This window comes from Lactuca virosa, chromosome 3 (genome assembly GCF_052849685.1).
Source record: "Lactuca virosa cultivar CGN04683 chromosome 3, Lactuca_virosa_CGN04683_v6, whole genome shotgun sequence".
Taxonomy (NCBI): domain Eukaryota; kingdom Viridiplantae; phylum Streptophyta; class Magnoliopsida; order Asterales; family Asteraceae; genus Lactuca; species Lactuca virosa.
This window is the reverse complement of record NC_136428.1, coordinates 253,643,945-253,667,781: the sequence shown is the minus strand read 5'-3', so window position 1 is coordinate 253,667,781 and position 23,837 is coordinate 253,643,945. Positions and strand designations below refer to the sequence as shown.

The following is a 23,837-nucleotide window of genomic DNA, read 5'->3' as shown; positions in this document are numbered from 1 at the left end:
AATAGAAATTAAATAATATGTGTACCATAGTGTGCTTTATCATGTAGGCCATATGAGATGTTAGTATGTAGACCATGCAAATCTTGTTTCGGTAGGCGTTCGAGCCAACTTGATGATATTATGTCATATTTGAGACCCTAATACTAGAGAAGGTCGAAAAAAGGAAATATGAAAAGATATATCAGAAGCTAAGTTTCGATAATGACTTACTAAAGGAATTAGTAAATAATGGAATGCTGGCGACATGCTTGAGCAAAAAAAGGGGGTCATACTTAGGTAGATTAGAACCTAAGTGAGGAAATAGAAAAATTTTGACTTAAAGGTTAGAAGGACCCAATAAGGTTTCTTACATGCCTTAAACTTTGTTGTAACAAGATAAGACTATATGTCTTAGGATAACTGATATCATCATTAGAGAAATTTTTTTTAAAGTTCAAAAATGGGACAAAAGGGTAAAAGTAAGAGGGTAAATAACCCCTAATTATGTATTATTGATTATTAGGGTGACTTCAATCGTGACAAATGACCAAATTGATGTGACCATCGAGGAAACTGAAAAGTGATGGGATGAAGTTATAATGAGATGGCTCACGAAGTAATTCCGAGGACGGAATCCTTTTAAGGGGTAGATAATTATAACATCCTAAAATTTAAGACTAGGTTCTTAAATTAATAAAGTAAATAAATGAAAGATGATTTATTTAATTAAACCATTAAGGAATAAATATATCATTATTTGATATGAATTTTAGAAGGTTCGAAGTGAAACTAATAACATTTTAAAAGTTATAGGGCCAAAAGAGCCAAATTGACAAAGTGATTTGACCAAAGGGTTGACTCAATTAATGGAAGGGGCTATAAAAGTTACATAATTAATGGATAAGGACTGGTTATGTCAATATTTTAGGCAAATGTGAAAATAAATGAATAAATGGTAAGAACTGGCAAAATGCTTGAACTAGAGAGACCAAATGTGAAAATTAAGAAATGAGATCCAAACCCACTCCATTTCTCTTCCAGATCGCGTTCTTCATCCTAAAGACTTCTCCAATGGCGATTTTCCATCATCTATCATCTAAGGTTCGACTCAAGTGAAGAATTCAACAATAAAGCAAATGAGAGATGGAATCAAGGCTTGCAAGGTAAACATCTTCTCCCCTTTAGCTTAGAATTCAAATTGGTGAAGTGGGTGAAACCCCGAAGTCGAGTTTTGTAGGATTCAATGATTAAGTTTTGGTTTCTCCCCTTGGGTAGTTTTGATGATCCCAATCAAGTATTGAACACCATAGCATGCTTTCTCTTAATAACTTAGCATCCTAATCAAGTCCCAGTTGCTTAAGTCTTGATACCTGTGATTCATACAAACTGAGTGGGTCAGGTTGCGAAACCTGTAGAGTACATAGGGATTTCAATCCCATAATGTGTATATATATATATATATATATATATATATATATATATATATATATATCTTAACACATATAGAACCATATCTAGTTCGCATATCGTATATCATCAAATACATTTCTAACACATAATCCAGACAAAAAGCATATAGCTCATATACAAACTTTTTGACATATATTTGATACTTGTATTAAAATCATGTTCATGAAAGGGACTATGCACTCACCTGACTTAGGTGGGTGACCGAAGAACTCAGCAGCGCTCTGCCTAACACCTTGACTTTTTATTTGACGTGAACTAAGTATGATTTATACTGAGTCTTAGTCTGATATTCCTGGTGACTAATGATAGTCTAGATTCTTCAGTAATCCTAATTTTTACATCAAGATCTATCAAGTAAGGAATAACCAGGTAGGATCATATCGGAGGTAGGGTCCGTTTGGTATACAAAGTATACTGTTTGGAAATCCCACATTAAACACCTCACTAAATCCAGCCTAAACATCATTCCTATAAGTAGATCAATCAATATAGTGACTTGGAATCAATGATAAATCTTATTTATAGATTCATAATGACGACTATGAACATGAATATAAGTTACACTTGAAATAAAATAAGTGTCGCTTAACTTACAAAAATTTTAGCGAAAACTAGGAAAATTGCGCTGACAGAACTCCGACCTGATAGCTACTAATTTCAGGCACTCAGGGACCATCCGGCTTCGTCAAAATACTCTAACTATTAGGAATTTTCGAGATAATAACTCATAGAATCTGAGGGAGGGTTTGGAAAGGGTGAGAAAACAAATAAGGATGGATGGAATTTTATAGGGCGAAATCCTGGCTTGCGCGTCGCGCCCCTTGCGTGCACGAGCGAATTTCTTGATTTTAAAAAAATATCTTCGTCATACGAGCTCCGTTTTCAATGTTCTTTATATCCACACGTAGCTATCAATGAGATCTACAACTTTTTTTTAAACTCTGTCGGCTAATTGTCACTTTATTTTTAATGTTATATTTTTAATAGGCTTAGACTGTTAAAGTCTGTGTAAAGATCATAACTCTTGCATATGATATCCATTCTCGATTGTCTTTATCTTCGAATTTGATTTTGATTGTTTTGGCTAACAATCAACCGATCTAAAATTCGATTTCTATGCTAACACAGTTGCGCTGAAACTTTCGAAAAATCGTAACTTCCACATATGTAGTCAGATTTTGGCGTTCTCTATATGCACGCTCTCGATTTTACGATTACTATGACTTTCGTTTAGATTGCTTAGGCTAATAAGCAATCTATCTAAAACTCACCATTTACGATACGCATAGCCGTGTCAGTTAAATCGCGAAACTTCAAAGAATCACAATTTCTTCATATGAATTCAGATTTCAGAGTTCTTTATATGTATGAAATCCTTGTCACATATACTATAACTTTGGTTTAGGGTATTTATCCTAAATAACCTTCTATCAAAATTTTGGTTTATCACTTACAATATTTTTTAATTGTCTAGCCTGAAGTTGCGGGCGTTACACCATCCCTACTTGGTATTCAATTTCCATCTCTCTTTGGTCTTCCTGTTTTTAGGTGGCACTGGGTCCTTTTCCCTTGCTCATTCTTAAAAGGTTTCATGTTTTGTCCAAATTGTAAACATCTATTACACCTAATAGTCCTACAACTCCTGGCTCTAACAGTTAGGAACTTGGAATCATTGACCTCATTTCTGGCCTACCATACATTCTCCTTATTAATGGAGGTAATATATTTATGTAGTCAGTGGGTGCCTACATGTTGCTTCCATTTACTGGTGATATATTTGTACTATATGTAGCCATAAATTTCTCCTTTTGGAACCACATGCTTAGAAAATCAGTTGGATTCGTGTGACTAAAGTTTATGGCAGCTTGACCATGCACACATGGTATTCCTGATACCTCCCAAAGTCTACATGTGCCATAATGTGCTTCCAAATCTACTTTGTAAGATGTATATACATACATTATCTTAAATACAAACCCTCCGATTGCTATCACTTTCCAGTTCCTAGAAATAATAATTGAAAATAGCAAGTTAATGTTAAGTACTAAGCATAACATAAATAATTTAAAGTAACAACTTAATGGTAAGTAGTAACGACTTAACGCTAAGCATTTACCTCGTCTCTTCTCTAAAGCCATTCAGTTTGTTATGATAGTTGGACAAGATCCAGTTGTCCATGTAGAAGCTTTATCAGCCAAATAGTAAAACCTAGCCGTGATGTAGATTATGATTTCCTCTAACATTGTAAGAAGTAGTTTTTCCTAATATCTATGATCATGGAATTAAAGGACTCATAAATCCCATGTTCCACTGCCTCACATGCATACCCTTGTGAAAAAAGGCCATACACCATGATTGTGGATTCGTATACATCAACCAAGCATATCCATTCGGGATTATTTTCTTAATTTCATCCATTTTAACCAGAAAATCCCCTTTAGCGGTACTAGTTGCAGTAGCCCAGAACAAGTTCTTCAAATCTAAACCTGTATAAGTCTTCCTGAAATTGGCATAAATGTGCCTTGCACACTGCCTATGTTGAACATATGGAAAGGTATCTTTTATAGATTCTAGAAGCCCCTGAAAAAAGTAAATAGAAAATTAATATTGTTTAATCAATAAAAATGAATAAATGACAAAATTTGTAACTTATTTATGTTTACCTTGTGTTGATCTGAAATGACAACTAGACCCTTTCCACCATCAACATCCAAGTCATCAACCAAAAGCTGTAAAAAACAAGTTCAGTTGTCTTTGTTCTTTACGTTTACTACAGCCCATGCAATTGGATATACGTGATTGTTAGCATCTCTTCCAATAGCATTCAAAATCTCTCCTTGATTTATCCTTTTAGGAAAAATCCATCTGATCCAATCACACGTCTGCACCCTCTATTCCAGCCATACCTCAATGCCTTTATATATATATATATATATATATATATATATATATATATATATATATATATATATATATATATATATATATATATATATATATAATCGTTGAAAATAGTTCTTGTCATCTGTATTTACTGTCACTCCTACTTTGTATGTGCTTCCAGGATTAGATCTAAGGATTTCATTGGCATAATCCCATACCTTAGCATAGTATTCCTCTAGTTTACCTTTTATCATTTCCTTTTCCCTTACCCTAGCTCTATAACATTGACCCTTTGACACTTTAACATAGTATTTTCTAAGGACATCCTCCATCATCTCAGGCAATGTTATTTTTGGCTTCCTAATTATGTCCTTAATGTAGTGTTTTGTTAACCAGTTACAACTAATCAGTTGTTCAAAATTATAATTCCTTGTGCAAAGGTGTGTTTTAATCATAGATTTTATCTGAAAAGTACGTTCATTGTACTTACATGAAGCATGGACCCTAAAAGATACAGGGGGGTTGCATTTTTCCTCCCACGCTCAGCAATAACCCTTCTTTTATCACTCTTCATGAACAAAAGTTCGTATCCATTAGCTACAATGTAGTTAGTGCAAACCTAAACTAAGCAGGAGACCCATATAACTCACCAACAGTAAGCTTCATTTTGTTCCACTTAGCAGTAGAATCGTGTACACTGAACTCGACACCCACTTCCAGCTCATTTTCATATTCAAGGTGTTCATGCCCATGCTCTTCATGGTGGACATCTTCAACATCAGCTTCATCGTCCCCTTGAAATTGATTATTATTTAACATTTTATCATCACATAAAATGTTAAGAAAAGGGTCGTCACACAAGGTAGATGTAGGATTGAAGTGATCTGGTTCAGCATCCAACAATCTTAAGTCAAGAAGATCATCATTGGACTCTTCATCACATTCATATCTGATCTTGTCGTCTTTGTTCCTTTACTCTTCCTTCTCCGTGATGATTCTACATCACTTGCCTTTACTTCAACAATAGTGTTGTAAACCCTTGAAAACCTTCTAAAACCCTCTTTTGACGACGAATGTAATTGGATAACCCTTGCAAGGTTATACAATCATTTTAATAAAGGTGGAGACTAGTATGTGTTGGTGATTTGTTTCACTAATTGTATTTAAGTGTAATGGGTTTGACAAGTAAGTTTGATACATTGAATAAGTTTGAAGGGCAAGATTTTCGTAGATAGCAGAAGAAGATGAAATTTCTCCTTACCACACTGAAAGTGGTGTATGTTCTGAGTACACCCATGCCAGTCTTACCAGAATTTGTTGAAGATGAACATTTGGAGGCAACAAGAAGGAGATCAAAGTGGGAAAATGATGATTACATATGTCGAGGTCATATTCTCAATGGTATGTCTGACTCTCTTTTTGATATCTATCAAAATTTCGAATTTGAAAAAGAACTGTGGGATTCTCTGTAGGGTTTTGAGCATTCTAACACTCCTATGGTGTACATGCAACCCTAGAAACCTTGGATCTATGTTTTATCTATGATACATTCAAAATTGTTTTTCCAAGGTTCATAACCTATCTAGCATACATGGGGAACTTTTAAACATAAAAGTTAGTAGGAAATACATACCTTGTAGTAGTTAGGATTCCTTGAAAACCTTGTGAGCCTAGCACCTCAAGTGTGATGCCTAAAATGTCTCACACAACACCAAATGCACTTGGAATAACTTAGAGAGAAATGAAGAACACTTAGAAATCGGCTAGCCCTCACTTGTATATCTTAGTGACCGATTTTGGTGAAGAACGTGTAGCTTATATAGTGTGTTACAATTAGGGTTACAACATGTAAACCCTAATTGTCATGACTTTTCATTTCCATGACCCATGGGTTCTATAAACACCATGGAGCATCCTATGGGTTTTAGCCCAACTTGATAATCCAAGAAGCATTAGCCCACTATATAAGTATGGATGATTTACACAATCAACCCATATATTTAATTAGTCTCCTTTTGATCACTTAATTAATTCCAAATTAATTCTTGATCAATACTAATTAAATAATACTATTAATATATTAGAACTTATAATATATTAATAAACCTTAAGTGTTATTTCTCTCATTTTAGTCTATCCAAATGCATGATGCCATGCAACCCAAATGGACCATGCTAATCGGGTCAAGTACATTCCAAAAATAGTTATGAACTTAGACACCTAATCCAACATTCTCTTGAATCCAAATACATGGTTGAAGATACTTCTAGCAAGAAGTTTCTTGTCAGTAACTTTACGGGTTACAATATGATTGACTCCAGGCCTGTTATGGAACAATTCCATGAAATGTTAAGGATCGTGGGACAGTTTGCTCAACATAATCTGAAAATGGATGAAGCCATTTATGTGGTTGTGATCATTGACAAACAGCCCCCTTCCTGGAAAGACTTTAAACATAATTTGAAACATAAAAAATAGGAATTAACTTTGACTCAAATTGGAAGCCATTTACGGATTGAAGAGTCCTTAAGGACTCAAGAACTTGATAACAATCCTAAAGGCAAGAACCAAGTTGGTTCCTCTTATGTGAACATGGTGGAAGGAGAAAGTTCAAAGAATCCCAAGAAGTCTAATGGAAAAAGGAAGTTTAAAGGAAAGGATGACCAGTCTTCCAACAAGAAGGCTAAGTTGGTTTGTTGGAATTGTAACAAACCGGGTCATTTCAAGAAAGATTGTCGTCTTCGCAAAGTGAACAAGGATGGTGTTGGACCAAGAGGATCTAAGGATCCAGAAAAGCAACAAGGTCAGATTTTTGTTTCCATGCGGAATTCTAAATATATTAAGAATTATGTTTGTGTGATTTCTGAAGCATTTTATGTGTAGAATGATGATGTTGCATTGTGGGTTGATTCGGGAGCAACAAACCATATATGTAAAGATCTTCGTTGGTTCAAGGAATGTCAACCAATTGAAGATGGATATGTGGTGAAAATTGAAAATGTTGCAACTGAACCAATCAAGGGTTTAGGATCTGTTTTACTTTACTTTACTTCTGGAAAGTGTTTGTGTCTAAACAATGTTTTATATGTACCGGGGATTCAAAATAATCTTGTGTCTGAAATTGTTTTAAATAATTGTGGTTACAAACAAGTATTAGAAAGTGACAAGTATATCTTGTCAATACATGGTTCTTTTATGGGATTTGGATATGTATGTAATGGAATGATTAGACTTAATATCAATTATCCTTTTATTGATAATTCTGGTTGCATGACTTCTACTAGTATAGCAATAATTTTAATAAATATGAATTATGGCATGCTAGACTAGGACACATTCATTACAAGAGATTAAAAGACATGTCTAAAACGAGTTTAATTCTTGGTTTTGATTTGCAAAATAATAAAAAATGTAAAACATGCATGTTAACTAAAATTACAAGACAACCTTTCAAAGATGTTGTTAGGGAAAGCAAGGTGTTGGAACTTATACATAGTGATTTATGTGATTTCCATGCAACACCTTCCCTTGGAAACAAAAAGTATGTTGTTACTTTTATTGATGATGCATATAGATATTGTTATGTCTATTTGCTACATTCTAAGGATGAAGCACTTGATAAATTTCAAATTTATAAACAACAAGTTGAGCTTCATAAAAATGAATTAATAAAAGTCTTGCGTACTGATAGAGGTGGTGAGTATTATGATCCATTTTATTTTGAATCAACTGGAATAATACATCAAACCATAGCTCATTTTACACCGCAACAAAATGGTGTAGCTGAAAGGAAGAATAGGACTTTGAAAGAAATGGTTAATTCCATGTTGTCCTATTCTGGATTAAGTGAATGGTTTTGGGGTGAGAAATGTTAAATGCATGTTACATCTTGAATAGAACTCCAAATAAAAGGAGTAAGAATACTCCTTATGAACTTTTGTGTAAAAGTTACCAAATTTGAGTTATCTCAAAGTTTGGGGTTGTCGAGCAGTTGTGAGGCACACTGAACCCAAAAGGAAAACGTTGGGTGAATGAGGTATAGATTTTATATTTTTTGTATATTTTGAGCATTCCAAATCTTGTAGATTTTATGTTTTAGAATCTAATGACTCTGTGTCTGTAAACACTGTTATAGAGTCAAGAGATGTTATCTTTGATGAAGAAAGATTTACATCTATACCTAGACCAATGGACATGATTCAACAATCTTTCAGCAAGAACACAACTCAAGTTGAAGATGCTTCTGGTGGTACAAGTTATGTGCCTGAACTTAGAAAGAGTACTAGAGCTAGAAAAGCTAATTAATTTGGATCCGATTTTCAACTATATTTAGTTGAAGGAACACGGGATGAGACTGTGTCTCAACATCAATATTGTTTTAATATTGAGGAGGATCCAAAGACTTTCAGTGAAGCTATGGCTTCTAGGGATGTTCATTTCTGGAAAGAGGTAATTCAGGATGAGACTAATTCTATCATGCATAACAATACTTGGGTATTGTCTGATTTACCTCCTGGTTGCAAGGCATTAGGATGTAAATGGATCCTTAAAAGAAAAATGAAGGTGGATGGCACAATTGATAAGTATAAAGCCAGATTGGTTATCCAAGGCTTTAGACAAAAGGAAGGCATTGATTTATTTGATACTTATGCTCCTATTGCCATAATTTCTACTATTAGATTATTATTAGCTCTTGCAGCTATACATAATCTTGTGATTCACCAAATGGATGTGAAAACCGCATTCTTGAATGGTGACTTGGATGACGAGATATACATGAAACAACCTGAAGGGTTTGTGATGCCTGGAAATAAACACAAAGTGTGCAAGTTAAAGAAATCATTATATGGTTTGAAACAAGAACAAAAACAATGGCATCAAAAGTTTGATGATGTTGTCTTGTCTAATGGTTTTGCATTAAACCAAGCTGACAGGAGTGTATATATCAAATTTGATACTTCTGGTAAAGGAGTCATGATTTGTTTATGTGTGGATGATATGTTGATTTTTGGTACTGATTTAGAAGAAGTTGATAAAACCAAGAAATTCTTATCATCAAGTTTTGAAATGAAAGGCATGGGGGAGGCTGAGGTCATTCTTGGTATAAGAATTAAACAAGGAAACAATGGGATTTCAATTTCTCAATCTCATTACATTGAGAAGATATTAAAAGAGTTTAATTTTGAGAATTGTTCTCCTGTTAGCACTCCTATAGATCCTAGTCTTAAGCTTCTACCTAATAAAGGATATCCAATGTCTCAACTTGAATACTCAAGGGCTATTGGTTGTCTAATGTATGATATGATTAGTACTAGGTCTGATATAACATATGTTGTGGGAAGGCTTACTAGATATACTAGTAATCCTAGTACACATCATTGGCATGTTGTGAGTAGAGTATTCAAGTATTTGAAAGGGACCATGAATTATGGTTTAACTTATAGTGGATATCCTTCTGTTTTGGAAGATTATTCAGATACCAACTGGATTAACAATTTAGAGGATCACTCATCTACTAGTGGTTGGGTGTTTCTTCTTGGAGGAGGTGCCATTTCTTGGGCATCCAAGAAACAGACTTGTATTACTAACTCAACCATGGAATTTGAGTTTGTTGCATTGTCTGCTGCTGGTAAAGAAGCTGAGTGGCTAAGGAATTTGATTTATGAAATTCCATTATGGCCCAAACTGATATCTACCATTTCTATCAGATGTGATAGTGTTGCAACCTTAGCTAAGGCTTATAGTCAAGTGTATAATGGAAAGTCTAGACATTTAGGTGTTAGACATAGCATGATTCGTGAGCTCGTGAGCTCGTCATGACTGGTGTGATATCTGTGGAGTTTGTAAGAACTCAGTTGAATTTAGCTGATCATCTAACCAAAGGGTTAGCAAGAGATCTTGTGCACAAGGCGGCTGTAGGGATGGGTTTAAAGTCCACTTAAAATCTTTTATATTGAGATACCCAATTCCCATCTAATGTAATATTAGATGTTGAATTCAATGTAGAAAGCTTGATATTTGAAGATTGGAACACATTATTATCATCATCCCAAGGTATGTGTTCAGTACTGCAAGTTAAGGAGGTTGAATTTGTATTATTAATAGTTCTTTTGAAAATTTGCATTTGCAGGTGCAAGAATAGGACTACCTATATAAGCATGAAGTTTAGATGCTTCAAGAAGTTAGGACTTGGCTTTGATATGCTTATTGAAGGATGGGACACAAGCTAGTAAAATATAGTGTCAAGTTAGAACTTATGAGAATATAAACTGTTGTGTGTATTATTTTCATGTATTCACTATGAATATAAAGGGTTCAATCCTTAGTGACACCCTGATATTCGAATATTTGGATTGAATAATATACTAATGTGAAATTCAATCGTCGTGACATTTCATTTATGAATTAGTTTGTTGTTATTATGTTTTGTTTTAAGTTAATCAAGATTACGCTTAAATGGGGGAGGTTTGTTGGTGATTTGTTTCACTAATTGTATTTAAGTGTAATTGGTTGACTTTGTTGACCAAAATCAATCTTGATGAATATTAAACAAGTAAGGAATGTGTGGAGTGCACACTTGTTTAAGTTTATTCAAGATTAAAAGTAGACTGTTATTTAGGGGTGAAGCCCCTGAACGAATGGGGGTCCGGGGGCAGCGCCCCTGGGAGCGGGGTCCAAGGGGCGGCAGCCCCTGGCGGGGTCCAAGGGGCAGAACCCCTGGCTGGGGTCGAGCTGACCCGGTTTTTTACTTTGTTTTGACCCTTATAGAAAGAACCCGGATTAGTAACAGTTTTCAAACATCAAACTGTTTTTTGTGACAGTTTTCAGACATACAACTGTCTGGTGACAGTTTTCTGATAAAAAGGTACTTAACTAATTTTGGTCTTCATTTGATGGTACACACGAAATTCATAACAACCAGATTTTCTGTTCTTGCTCTCAATTTCTGAGTCTTATCCGATTAAAGATTGAGAGTACCACCCAAATACTTTAATCTGAAAGTGATACTATAATTCTCAGAATTTCCAAATCTTTCTATAACCCAAATTTCTAACAGTATGTACATTCCCAAGAATTAGTAGGACAACCGACAAGGACTTTATTAAGGATTTGATTACCGGTTGGTAACCGGGTAAAGATGATTAAATGGAACGCATTTTCTTTAAGGGTAGCAAATAACTAATAAAAAAATATATTGGGGTTAAATTAAAACGAGAGTTATAAATAATGATTTTTATGGTATAAATCTTTAGTCTATTGCAAAATGAACCAAAGTTGCTTTTCGTTAGACACTAAACTTTTTTTTCTATATTATGATATTGTTTATTATTTTAAAAATTATAATTTTTAATCGGTAAGTAATTAAAAAAATAAAATTAAATCATTAAAAAATAGAATTAAACCATGCTTGTTTCTTCCAGATTTATTAAATGTAAAAGAAACATAGAAAATTAATATTTAAACTTCTCATTAAAAAATTGATGGTAGTAGCCAATTTCTTATTTGATATCAACTTATCAAGTTTCCTATTTGTTATATATTTATCATTTAATATATGATAAGTCTTTTTGAATATACTTTTAATGAAAAAGACCAATGGCAGATCTGTAAATAATGTAAATAACAAGGGCATGGTGTTAGAGTCTGGCATTCACAAGCAAACAAACACAAGCAAAGGGATTAGTTGTGGACGATACTCGATAGAGAAGATAGATTCGCTCGAGAGCTTCGCCTGAGACATTTATGGCGGCAGCTTCTTCCAGGGCTTTCTTGCTCTCTCGATTCGCCGACATCTCACTCTTTCACCACCAACCACCTCCCTACTCCCACCACCTCCTCATCCGTCCCTTGCCGCCTTCCTTCTCCGCCATCACCACCTCCAAGAAACGTCCAGGTCCTGTTGCTATTGTCAGCTGTCTTATATCCGGAGTAGATGGCGGTGGCGTCTCCGATGAGTTTGTGTCCACACGCAGGTCCGTCTCGTTCGATCGTGAATTCTCCGTCATCGCCAATATGCTGAAGAAGATCGAGCCGTTGGATACTTCCGTGATCTCCAAAGGCGTTTCCGATTCGGCTAAGGATTCCATGAAGCAGACCATATCTACGATGCTAGGGTTGCTTCCATCAGATCAGTTCTCCGTTATGGTTAGAGTTTCGAAACGTCCTCTTGATCGCTTATTGTCCTCTTCGTTAATCACAGGGTAAATCATAAGTAACTGTGTTTTTGTTTATTAATCGTTACATTTGATTAATCTAGTCAATTGGATCTGTTATTGATTGCAATTGATGTTTGTTATGAAGGTATACCTTGTGGAATGCTGAATACCGGATTATGTTAATGAGAAACTTTGAAATTTCTCCTTCTAATGATTCGAAAAAGCAAAATTGTGGCGAGGATAATGAGGTTTCAGATGAGAAAGTCGATAAAAGTGAATGTTTATGTGATAGTGTCGTGATGGAATGTTGCACTGAGGAATCCGAGAGGTTAAATCTACAAAGTTGTTTGGGTGATTTGACTCCTGAAGCCATGAATTACATCCAACAGTTGGAATCAGAGCTATCTACAGCCAAAAAGGTAAGTCGCTGTCTTATATGCATCTTTTCTTATGCTATCATAGAGCTTGAATCGGTTTTAATGGTGATTTCAATTTTCATTACCCTTTCTTCTCAGGAACTGCATGCTAGGAAGCAGGAGAATATGCAAATTGAAAACACAAGAGAAAGTGACAATGATCTATTGAAGTACTTGCGCTCATTGGATCCTGACATGGTAATTACAAATTTGCAATTACCCTAATTCAATCATTCATCCTTAAACTAATCCATCTTTCTTGAACAGGTGAATGAACTATCAAGACCATCATCTTCAGAGGTTGAAGAGGTTATACAAGAACTTGTACAGTGTACATCAAGAAAGTTCTTCAAGGAAGAAACAACAGAAAATTTGGACATAGGAAGCCAAGAAAATTACCCAAATGATAATGATAACTTCTGTGACACCATTGGGACTTCACGAGATTACTTAGCAAAGTTGCTTTTCTGGTTAGTGGATACATTTTATAAAAGCTATGATGGTGTATGATTATGAAATTAAACTTTAACAAATTTTGGTTTTTTGTAGGTGTATGCTAATGGGGCATCATTTGAGAGGGTTGGAGAACAGATTACATCTGAGTTGTGCAGTGGGGTTGTTGTGATAAAAGATAAAACAAGGTAGAAAGATTGTATATGCTTTTCCTTTTTTGAAATTTACTGTTTATACTTATTAAGATTACTACAAGCAAGTCATGATTCAATGCCATGTTCTTGATTGTATTTATCATGTAATTTAACTCATCCTCCATCCACTTAGGCCTACATTAGTAAATTTAAATCTATTGATGAATATAGGTTTACATACCAAAAACAAGACAGGTGTTAGGGTGTATTTAGTGTGCATAAGCCAACTTATTGAAATGTAGTGTTTGGTGAGATGACTAAAGTAGTTTATAAGCTTAGCTTTTTTAAAAAGTTGAGGCTTTTTCCACAAATTTTCTAAATATAGCCTTATATGTTATGTTATTTTAGATTTGTCATCTAGTTTATCAGCTAGTTATTACCAAACACTATTACTTTATCAGGTAGCTTATACCAGCCAATTTATCAGGCAAAAACTAGCTTTTTAGCCGGTCTGTCAAACACAATTGTATGTGTCTTATTTAGAACCTAGATCTCAATCAGGTCATTTGTTACGTAGGACATGATATGACATAAAGGTTTTTAGTATGTTTGGTATGCATTGGACTGGACTGAGACACTGGGCATGATAATTTACAAGTTTTTATCCTAAACAAAAGGTGAGAAAGAGATTGGTTGGTGTAAATGACATAAATGCCCTTCTTTATCAAGGGTGATAACCTAAAAAGTTAGACAAACTAGGGACATATGTAGAAGGATGGATATATGAACTTTTGTTTGTAGTATAAAATAGAAAATATATGTAATGGTAATACATACATCAATCACTATTTAAATAGTATTAATACATCATTAGTGGAGCTCTATGAAGATAGTGCCAATATGTGAGATTTTAATTCAATTTGATCTTGGAGTGGTCAACTTTGATGATTTTTAGGTTGACTTTTTAAACGGCACCAAGCCATCAAATATTGACCTACCACCGTTTGAAGTAGTCATCAAAAAATCATGATTCATGGGTCATTATTAAATTTCTGAAAGAAAGTGTTTTACCAACTTTTTTAGTAAACTAGCTTTTTAAAACCCATAATAACACGTTTTCTTGGAAATATCAGTTGTATAAGGAAAGAAAATTTAATGTGATTTATAGAAATAAGACATTCTTTATTGGAGGTGACAAATCAACAGTTGAGACGAGCTAACATGTCAAAATTAGTTATTTCTTGTGATGGTTGAAAAGGATCGGGATTGTATGTCCATTTCTATAAAAAAAAATAAAATAAAAAAATAAAATAGCTAAAATTACATAATAAAATGGGGTAAATAGGAGATGAGATGTATTGTGTTATCAGTTATTCTTCCATCCATGGATAGAGAGACTGATTCTATATGTGAAGTATAGTCACACACAATGGTGATTTTGAATTCATTGTCTGGACTTTCGACTAGAGTCTTCTCTTATATATATCTTTCATCTTGTGGCTCACAAATCAGTATTTTTTAGGCAAAGGTCTACTAGAAGCACAATTTCTTCTTTGATGTTTTTTATATACCGTTTATTCTCTTATCGTTCAAATACATGCACAATTCGAGTAAAAAGTTATATAAAATATTAAAATGAGAGAATTAGGTTCAATGCCTGTTATTATCAAAACATGAGAGAGAATGATAAGTTGAAACACTTGCACCAAACAACATTATTTGTGATGCTGTATTAGATTAGATAATTACATTTGAAATTAAAGATACTCACCAAAATGTTCATATTTGAACCATGTGATACCCACATGACCCTTTATTTATCGTTTACCAAAACAATGATCATCATTGTCTCGTTGACCATTCGTGACCAAGTTTTATGTCTAATATGTAAGAGATTAACACGGCTTATACCTTCAAGTGCCCAATCAACGTTTATTTATTTATTTATTTTTCTTGTTTTTTTTTGTGTGTAACAAACTACTTAAAAGTTAAAGCTTGTAGGATCTAAATATTAGTCGAGTGTGGTTGATGTTGGTTAATCATGTTTTAAGTAACTCATTCCAATCTTACAACTATGATCTTGCAAAATGAAAACATTCTTGATCTTAACAGCATTGCCTTAAACAATAACTTTACATATACATTTTCCAAAATAAAAACTAACCAAAAATACAATCTTATTCTATCATTCTATGCCCACAAATGAATCATACAAAAGAAAGACTAGTAAAATATGTCAACTTAGTAACTTACACCCTAATAATAATTGTGTCACCAACAGTTAAAAAATAGATAAAAAGTAGTAGTAGTAGTAAAAATAAGCTAAGTTCTGTACAAATCTAAGATAGCCCAACCTAAGAAAGAGCAGAGCTTCCAAGACTCACGGCGTCAACTAACAACAAACAAACAACCTTAAAAAAACAAACAACAATATCCTTCTATTTGCGATTCTTCTTCTACTGTTACAAACAACGTTAAACTTTCACAACATTTGATTTGACACCATTAAATTGACCAAAACACCCCCCCTATTTACACAACCCCAACCCAACATCTTTTCTTTTCTTTTATATATAAAATCTTCACAAACACCTGTATACATGGCTCCTCCCACTTGCTCTCACCTAAATTTCTTCAAAACAACAACAATATCAATATTCAATAATCAATAATACCATATATCCAAATTTAGCTTAAAAGTTAACATATTTTTTTGTTTTTTTTTTTTATGTACCTTGTATTTGAATTTGATAGAGCATCAAACTGAGACTGAGGCTGTTGATAAGAATTTGTGAAATCTTTCTATTTTGGCTTGTTGACTATGTGAAGAAGATGATGATGATGATGCCGCCTTTCTTTGTTTTCTTCTTACTCGAAAGTAGTCTTCTGTATCCAGTACATATGATATCTGCCAAATTCATTATATGTCAAATTATGCTACATTTAATCGAAATGACCAAAATACCCTTTGATACCTTTGATGAGCTACAAGACATCTTATACTCCAATCCATTCACCACATCAGCACCTTCCATGGCAACTGTTATGCTTGAAGATTCATCCACATCCGAAAATCTTCTTTTATTTCTGCAAAAATAAATAAATAAATAAAAATAAAAGTAGAAAGTACATTGCTATTTCTCACATAAAACTATATAACATACCTGTTCATTAAGATGCCAGATTGTTTTTTTGTAGGAGCAACAGAAAGAAAATCTTTATAAAGATAAGATGCAAAATTAGGATCCACAGAAACAGCAACCACTTCAGGCTTTTCATTTCCATCATCCATCAATTGAACAGTCAAACGAGACGTGGGACCGGTCAACTGCAAATAAAAATAAATATCTTATTTCCAATATTTTATAATAATTTAAAAAAGAAAAGAAAACCTACACATTGAAATCTGTAGATGTTTTCATCATGAAGAAGCACATGTGCGTTTTCATAGTAAACAGAGTCAATAAATTTCTCTGGTTTTCTTGATTTTTCATATTCGTATAATTGAAGAAGTTTGTTGTCCATTTCATCACCTGCAACACTTTGAAGCTGCATCCAAATCCAAATCCAAATCCAAATGTGAGTAAAAGTAAAACAACAATAAAATAATAATAATAATAAATTATTACCTGTTTAACAAGTTTATAAATTAATTTGTCCAAAGTGAATAACACATAAGATTGATTCCCTAAAATTGCACGACAATCGTCTTCAAATTTTGCATTATCAGCTGACCCATCAAGCAAGTTGTATAAAGCACTCATAAATCTGTAAATATTTTATTTAAATAAGATTTTAATTTAAGTGAAAATAAAGAATTAAAAAAAATGACCTTGAGTAGAGATCTGGAGAGGAAGTGTCCTTGTTGGAGCTTCTCCACTTTGTTTCAGCAGATGTTGAATTGAATTTTGCTGATGAAAGCCTTTCGTATAAAACCTGAAAAATAATTAAAATTTAAAAAAAAAGAAAAAGAAAAAAGAAAACATTGAATATTCTTACTTGATGAAGCCTAAAGAGGACATAAAAGCTATCATTCCCATAAAAGACATGCAAATCTTTTATTTCACCATTCTCACATAAAGGAGCTGCAACACGTTTTGCCAATGGCTTTGCAGTTGACAAAAACTGCTCAGACGGGGGCAAAATCGTCAAATCACCACCACCACCACCATCCTCCGCCACGCCCTCAGCCTCCCCTTCACTCTCTGCCTTACCATCACCATCACCATCAAGATCATCACCTTCTTCATGATCTTCCCGTGAACAATCATCAGCGGCTGACTCACTGCCGGAGACATCACCGCCACCCTCAGAGACATTCACACTGTCCTCGTCATCAGCCTCCCCACCACCACCACCCCTGTGTGAAGTGTTATCTCCATATGTGACGAAATTGCCCTCATCAAAATCATTATTTGGAGATAATTCGCCCTCTTCTTTTTCAATTTTAGCTGCTTCATTCAAGCCTCCTCCCTTTGCAGTTGTTATGAGATCCCGATGCTGTAGATTACAAAAATATACTAAATTACTTTTTTGCCCTTTTTTAATTTTGTAAATTATTAATGAATAAAGTCTTACCTGTAATGAAGGAATTTTGTCAATCTTAGATTTGGATTCATGAGCATCTTCATTAACATTATTAGGTCTAGAAGTACTTGCTTCACGCCCTGAAAACAAATTTCCAAAATTACCCTCCACCACAAATTTTTTAAAAAATCATAAATGTCAAGATTACAAACCAGATAAATCTACAGGACCAGAATCCAAACCCCAGGTTCCATTAGAATTTGACACTTTATCTCCATTCACCATGGTCTTTAATTCTTCTTCCTTGGTCAAAGTCAAACCATCTCCATTGACCAAACTGTTCTTGTTTGAATCTTGATCAGGTAATGTAGTTTGAGCCCCATTATCACAATCAGCATCTGGATTTCTATTAATTTCAGTTTTGGGAGTAACACTAACACCATGGCTTGATATTTCAGCATCTTCAACAGAATTAGGGTTTTGAGGGCGAAAAGGGACACCTAAAATTGGCTCCAAGAAAGTAGTCCATAGCCTTAAGACTTTGTTTAATTGTTCCTTTGAAGTGCAGATTTCTTCACATGAATATTTTATAAGTTTTAATAAGTCTTCGTGAATGTCTTTGTCTTTGAATTCATATTCAAGATTTGGAACTATGTAGTGGCGACTTCCAGCAGCAATACTCAATACAACATCATCATCTTTCTGGCTTTTTTCCTTTATTTCTTTGATTTCAGCCACCAATGCTGTTTATAAAGACAAAAAAGACTGTTTAAATATATAAAGATTAAAACTTGATGATACCCAAAGACGAAAAAGACTCTTTAAATAAATAAAGATTAAAACTTGATGATACCCAAAGACAAAAAGACTCTTTAAATATATAAAGAATCGAGTGTTTCCTAAAAAAATTAAAACTTGATGATACCTAAAGACAAAAAAGACTCTTTAAATTTATAAAGAATCGAATGTTTCCTAAAAAAATTAAAACTTGATGACACCCAAATCAACAAAATCAAGAATTTAAGTTTGTTTCAGGGTATGTGCATGCATACATACCCTGAAAAAAAAATTTGGTAGTGTGCTATAGTTTAAAAGAAAGGAAAAAAAAATGTCATTCAAATGCATTCCCTGATAATAATGTGGAAAATCTTGATTCTGCCACTATAAAAAAAAGGTCTTTATATTAAAGAAAATCATGATAAAGATTTTTTATTGTAGTATATGGTTGAGTCAAAAATCAAAACTTGATATCCAAATCACTGAAACCAAGCATCTAATATTTTTCAAAAGAAATAAAAACAATAAATTGTCATTCTAAACTTCTAATACATCCCCTGAACAAGATTTGTAATTGTAATGACTAATGAATGAAAGGTTGGGTCGAAAATCTTGCAAAGAAAAAAATGATTACTTACATTTGGTGCTGAGATTCTTTGAATCTTGTTGCTTGAAATAGAAGCTACGATGATCTAATGATTTGTAATGATTCTTTGCATATATTTCAGCCCACACTTTGTTAAAGTCAGACCTACACTTTGACCAATCTTCTTGTTTTTGTTTCAATCGAGTCAATATAACAGGTAATGCAAGAGATGGATTTCTTCTCAATATATCCATCACATCAAGCCCATGATCACCATATAAACGTTCAATACACCTCAAATCAAGAGCTACACATCAAACCATAACAACAATATTTCAACATAATCCCAAAATATATAAAAAACAAAAATTCGACATTTTTTATTACAAAATCACCTGTGAAATGCTCTTCAATACGAATGGGACCCTCTGTAGTGATTGACTTGTTGTTGATGTTGTTCAACAAATCTTCTGCACGTTTAGATGTTGAACTCACAGATTCCAATAACATATCCAGCTCAAACCTAGAATCATCATTGAAAAAGTTTGAAACAGATACTACATAAGATGCTAAAACTCATGCAAATGTAAGAATTAGGGTTTTTTTAGGGTTTACCTATCGTCCTCACATCTGAAGAGGCTTTCTTCATACTGGTTTCTACGCATGTGTTTGAAGGAATAATCTTCACTTCCAGAAGTTACAGATACCCAAAGATCATTAAGTACTTGAGATCCAAGCTCTGATCTTTGGCTTACTGAAGGTATTGGATACTAAAAAAGACCAAAAAAAAAAAAAAAACACACAATCAAATGATGTCTCTGATCTTTCAATTAGAAAGAAGAGAAAGAAAGAAAGACTTACATCATCAGGGAGAAGTCTGTAACTAGGTGTGCATCTTTGACAATTAGAAAGATCAAGTTCTTGAATAGATTTTCCCCAATATTTCTCTTTATACATGTCCTCTTTTGCAGCATCAGCTTCACGTCTATGTTCTCTCTCTTTCTCCTCTATTCTACTTGATTTAGAAACATGCCCTTCATTCCATAAAGCTTCTGTAATTCATAACATGTTACATGCCATGTCAGATTAGATGACATGAACAAAAATACAAAACCGAAATATCTGACAATTGACAAGAAGCAAGAAGAAAGACATACTTTTATCCATCACACCCGCAAGGAATCCATCTGAAAAAAATACGTATTAGTGAAAAAAAATAGCATAAAAGATTGTAAAAGAGTCATGAATGTCAAAAAAGCCACTTATCTGTATGTATTAGTGAAAAAGATAACATAAAAGAGTCGTGAATGTAAAAAAAAAAGGCACCTATATTTTCACAACGTTCCAAAAATGCACTGAATCCTTCCATAAGATCTGGATGCTTTCCGAGTAAATCTGAAACCTGAAACAAGAATTTTTTTTCCAATGTTTAAAAAATATTAAGAATGAAAGATCAAGGAATCGAAAAACAAGCATAAAAATACATACCAAGCTTTGTAACTCTTTCCTTGTAATTATTTCAGTGCTAAAGATATGTAGACACTTCAAGAAAGCTTGATAATCATCTGTATTGCGTAATCTATCCTTCACTTTCTCACAGAAAGTAAATTCTTGGCTATATAAACCTATAAAAAACAAATCCCATAAGTTCTTTTATTGAGATATTTAAAAACTCCTCAACTAATAAAAGAAAGTTACTAACTTTTAAGGGCATCTTTATCATCATATGGAGCCAAACCCGAATTCACTCCAAAATCTTCAACTTTTCGTGCAGATTTTCTTTTTTCAAGATGTTTCATGTCCCTATTAGCATCAATATCAGGCTCTTTAAAATCTTGATCACGATTTCTTCTATCTCTGATTTCTTTTTCAGATCGTTTTCTTTGCTCCTTGTGAAGTTTCATCATTGTTTTATCATCTTCCATTTCATGACCTTCAACACTTGGGTCCCGCTCACCATGTGGAGGAATAATCTTATCTCTCCTCCCTCGTTGCTAAAAACATGTAAACATTTAGTCCTTTGAATAAAAGATTACAAAGAGTAAACAAATGTAAAAGCTACTTACTTTATCTATTTGTGTATGCCTTAGAGGAGCCATAGCTGAGCTTCTTTCATCATATCGGTTGTAAGATTGCCTTAGAAATGAAGCTTGATGTGCAGATGCAGCAGCAGAAGCATCAGGTAGAAATCTTGTAAATTCATCAAGAAGATCAGGATGATCATCAAAAAGAGTGGCAACCTGTGTAAATTGTAATATAAGATTATAATATATGATTCTATGTGAATTGTGACATGAAATAGGTGTAGAAAAGAATATAGAATTTTACCTCATGGTAGACTTCATTGATACCCTTGTGTTCCTTTCTATACATATTCAAGATGTCTAGAAACGACTTGTAAACATGATCATCATTTTGGAAACGTTTCTGGACAAGAGAAGAACAGGGTTAGAAATTAGAATGTATACATATAGAAAAGAGATAATCTTTTTAGAAATAAGAATTATTGATTTCACCTTTATTTTGTTTACAAAGCTTATAGCTTCCTCAAACTCTATGGTTCTTTTTGGTGGAGTTTCATCATCTTCAATAACTGTAATTTCATAGCCTTTTGGCAAGAAAGTGTTGAACCCAAATATAAGATTATTATGCCCTTTAAACAATTCTTTCACTCTTGCTATGACTCCAGTAGTATCAATTCTGCATAAGGTAAAATGTCAAATTGAGATGCATGTTGAATTGTTGATGTGAAAACAACTACCATTTCATTTTGATTTGTATGTACCTTTGAGCTTTAAAGTCTTTCATAACATCAAGAAACATGTCGTATTTTTCTCTTTGATCTTGAAACATGTCCTTAACCTCTTTTAGATATGTCAAAGCATCATTTGTAGTGAGTTTTTGGGCACTACTAGCACCTCCTCCACCACCTACCCCTCCTGCTGCTTCACCTCCTCCTCCTCCTCCCCCTCCTCCAGGGATTTGGGGTTGCCCATATCTTCAAGATGAAGAAGAAAAATGAAAATCAACCCTTTTAGCAAAAATAAATAATTAAGAAACTCACATTCAAACACCTGGATATGGGACAAATCCTATATGATTTCATGGAGATACTATCAAATGGAATGCTCTATCTAATTATTCATGAATAAGATTCCATGACTGATAGAAAGAGATTCGAATTTACTCTATCCCTCTATCCACTAGCTGATCTAATAATCTTATAATCTTAAGCCCTGAAACCTAAAAAGGACAAGAAAAACACCCTACCAAGGGCATAAATTTATCATGCATAAAGAGCATAAATTTATCACTTATCGTCAAGGTTTATAGGCTATAGCTGAACCAATAAAAGTCAAAACGAGCAAAGTCAAATCATAGTTCGTGCTAGATGTGATTTCAGAAGCCAGTTATCCTGATCATGCGTTTTTTCAACTAACCCCATAAAAGTACAAGCAGATTCAAATTCAAAGGCAATTAGGCAAAAAGTGCATATTTGCATGAAGCAGATAAACCAATAAGATCAGAAACGCCTCTCGAATCATCACAACACATGAATAATCCACACAACCAGACAAAGAATTTAACAAATAACACCACGAAATTGAAAGAATTTAAAGACTAGAGCATACGATTCTCCACGAGATGAACCAAAAGGTCGCTTAATTTGAGAGTTACTAAATACATCATCTCGTAATCGTTTCATATCTGCAAAAGCAAACCACAAATCAAGATTGTTTGTAGATAAGCGTAAACCACAAACAAATTGCAAAGATAGCACCGACTAAATCTGTTTTATAATATCAACAAATTATAAGGAAGACAAAAGGCTAAACCTGTGAAGTAACCCTCGAAGGAGGGAAATTGGGCAGATCTAAGCACCCAACGAAATCAAACAAGTTGAATCACCTTTAGATCGAAGTTTCGAAACAACAATTACTTGTGTAGCAAAAACAAACCAGTTTGAGAAGAGATACCAAGAGGTACAACAACAAAAAAGAGATGAAGAAATTTGTGCATTGTGCGTGTAATTGTAATCTAATTTACGTGACGCCATTTATATAATTTTCATAATATGAGGGGCTTTATATATCTACTAGAATTTCTTGAAAATGGGCTTGTGTACATTTGACAATCAAGGATCAAGTGTTTCCTTTTATATACTTGGGCTTTTAGTACACACAAACTTGCCCTAATTCATGTCTAGGGTTCATTTTCACTCTCTTTAAGGATTATGCTAATGGGCTAATGGCAACCAAGAAGTCCAGCTGTTGGTGTATTAGATAATTAGAAGTGCACAAACATCTTATTTCGAATCGGATGGATAATCCGGTAAATGTTTATCCGGATTTGGCCCATGAATATTAAATTGGTATGTTGGGATTTGGATTTGTTTTTTTTTTTTTTTTTGCAAAATAACCATTTATTTTTAACATGTTATTTTCGGAGTATGATT

The 23,837-nt window shown here is 33.7% G+C and overlaps 2 protein-coding genes across 2 annotated transcripts; one reads left to right on the top strand and one right to left on the bottom strand.

Annotated features, from left to right (window-relative positions):
- Positions 1 to 11,993: 11,993 nt before the first annotated feature.
- On the top strand, positions 11,994 to 13,633 carry LOC145167132 (seed maturation-like protein). The gene is made up of 5 exons (XM_079086230.1): positions 11,994 to 12,533; positions 12,634 to 12,907; positions 13,004 to 13,102; positions 13,172 to 13,374; positions 13,454 to 13,633. The coding sequence occupies exons 1-5, from the start codon at positions 12,076 to 12,078 to the stop codon at positions 13,527 to 13,529; spliced, it is 1,110 nt and encodes a 369-aa protein (XP_078942356.1). The 5' UTR covers positions 11,994 to 12,075; the 3' UTR covers positions 13,530 to 13,633.
- Positions 13,634 to 15,780: 2,147 nt separating this feature from the next.
- LOC145167131 (paired amphipathic helix protein Sin3-like 2) lies at positions 15,781 to 23,429 on the bottom strand. Its single transcript, XM_079086229.1, has 24 exons — positions 23,218 to 23,429; positions 23,014 to 23,089; positions 22,167 to 22,379; positions 21,898 to 22,081; positions 21,710 to 21,808; positions 21,448 to 21,621; positions 21,084 to 21,375; positions 20,870 to 21,006; positions 20,708 to 20,783; positions 20,539 to 20,568; positions 20,243 to 20,433; positions 19,997 to 20,151; positions 19,777 to 19,904; positions 19,434 to 19,688; positions 18,231 to 18,761; positions 18,070 to 18,158; positions 17,491 to 17,991; positions 17,324 to 17,427; positions 17,121 to 17,259; positions 16,888 to 17,040; positions 16,656 to 16,819; positions 16,467 to 16,578; positions 16,226 to 16,399; positions 15,781 to 16,123 (listed from the first exon to the last, which is right to left on the bottom strand). The coding sequence occupies exons 2-23, from the start codon at positions 23,085 to 23,087 to the stop codon at positions 16,250 to 16,252; spliced, it is 3,951 nt and encodes a 1,316-aa protein (XP_078942355.1). The 5' UTR covers positions 23,088 to 23,089; positions 23,218 to 23,429; the 3' UTR covers positions 15,781 to 16,123; positions 16,226 to 16,249.
- Between the last annotated feature and the right edge of the window lie 408 nt (positions 23,430 to 23,837).

Coding starts and splice junctions, on each gene's coding strand:
- LOC145167132 (XM_079086230.1), top strand. CDS start 12,076: ATGGCGGCAGCTTCTTCCAGGGCTTTCTTGCTCTCTCGATTCGCCGAC. Junction 12,534..12,633: donor TCCTCTTCGTTAATCACAGG/GTAAATCATAAG, acceptor TTTGTTATGAAG/GTATACCTTGTGGAATGCTG. Junction 12,908..13,003: donor AGCTATCTACAGCCAAAAAG/GTAAGTCGCTGT, acceptor CTTTCTTCTCAG/GAACTGCATGCTAGGAAGCA.
- LOC145167131 (XM_079086229.1), bottom strand. CDS start 23,087: ATGAAACGATTACGAGATGATGTATTTAGTAACTCTCAAATTAAGCGA. Junction 20,434..20,538: donor TGCGGGTGTGATGGATAAAA/GTATGTCTTTCT, acceptor TATGAATTACAG/AAGCTTTATGGAATGAAGGG. Junction 18,762..19,433: donor AAAGAATCTCAGCACCAAAT/GTAAGTAATCAT, acceptor CTTTATAAACAG/CATTGGTGGCTGAAATCAAA.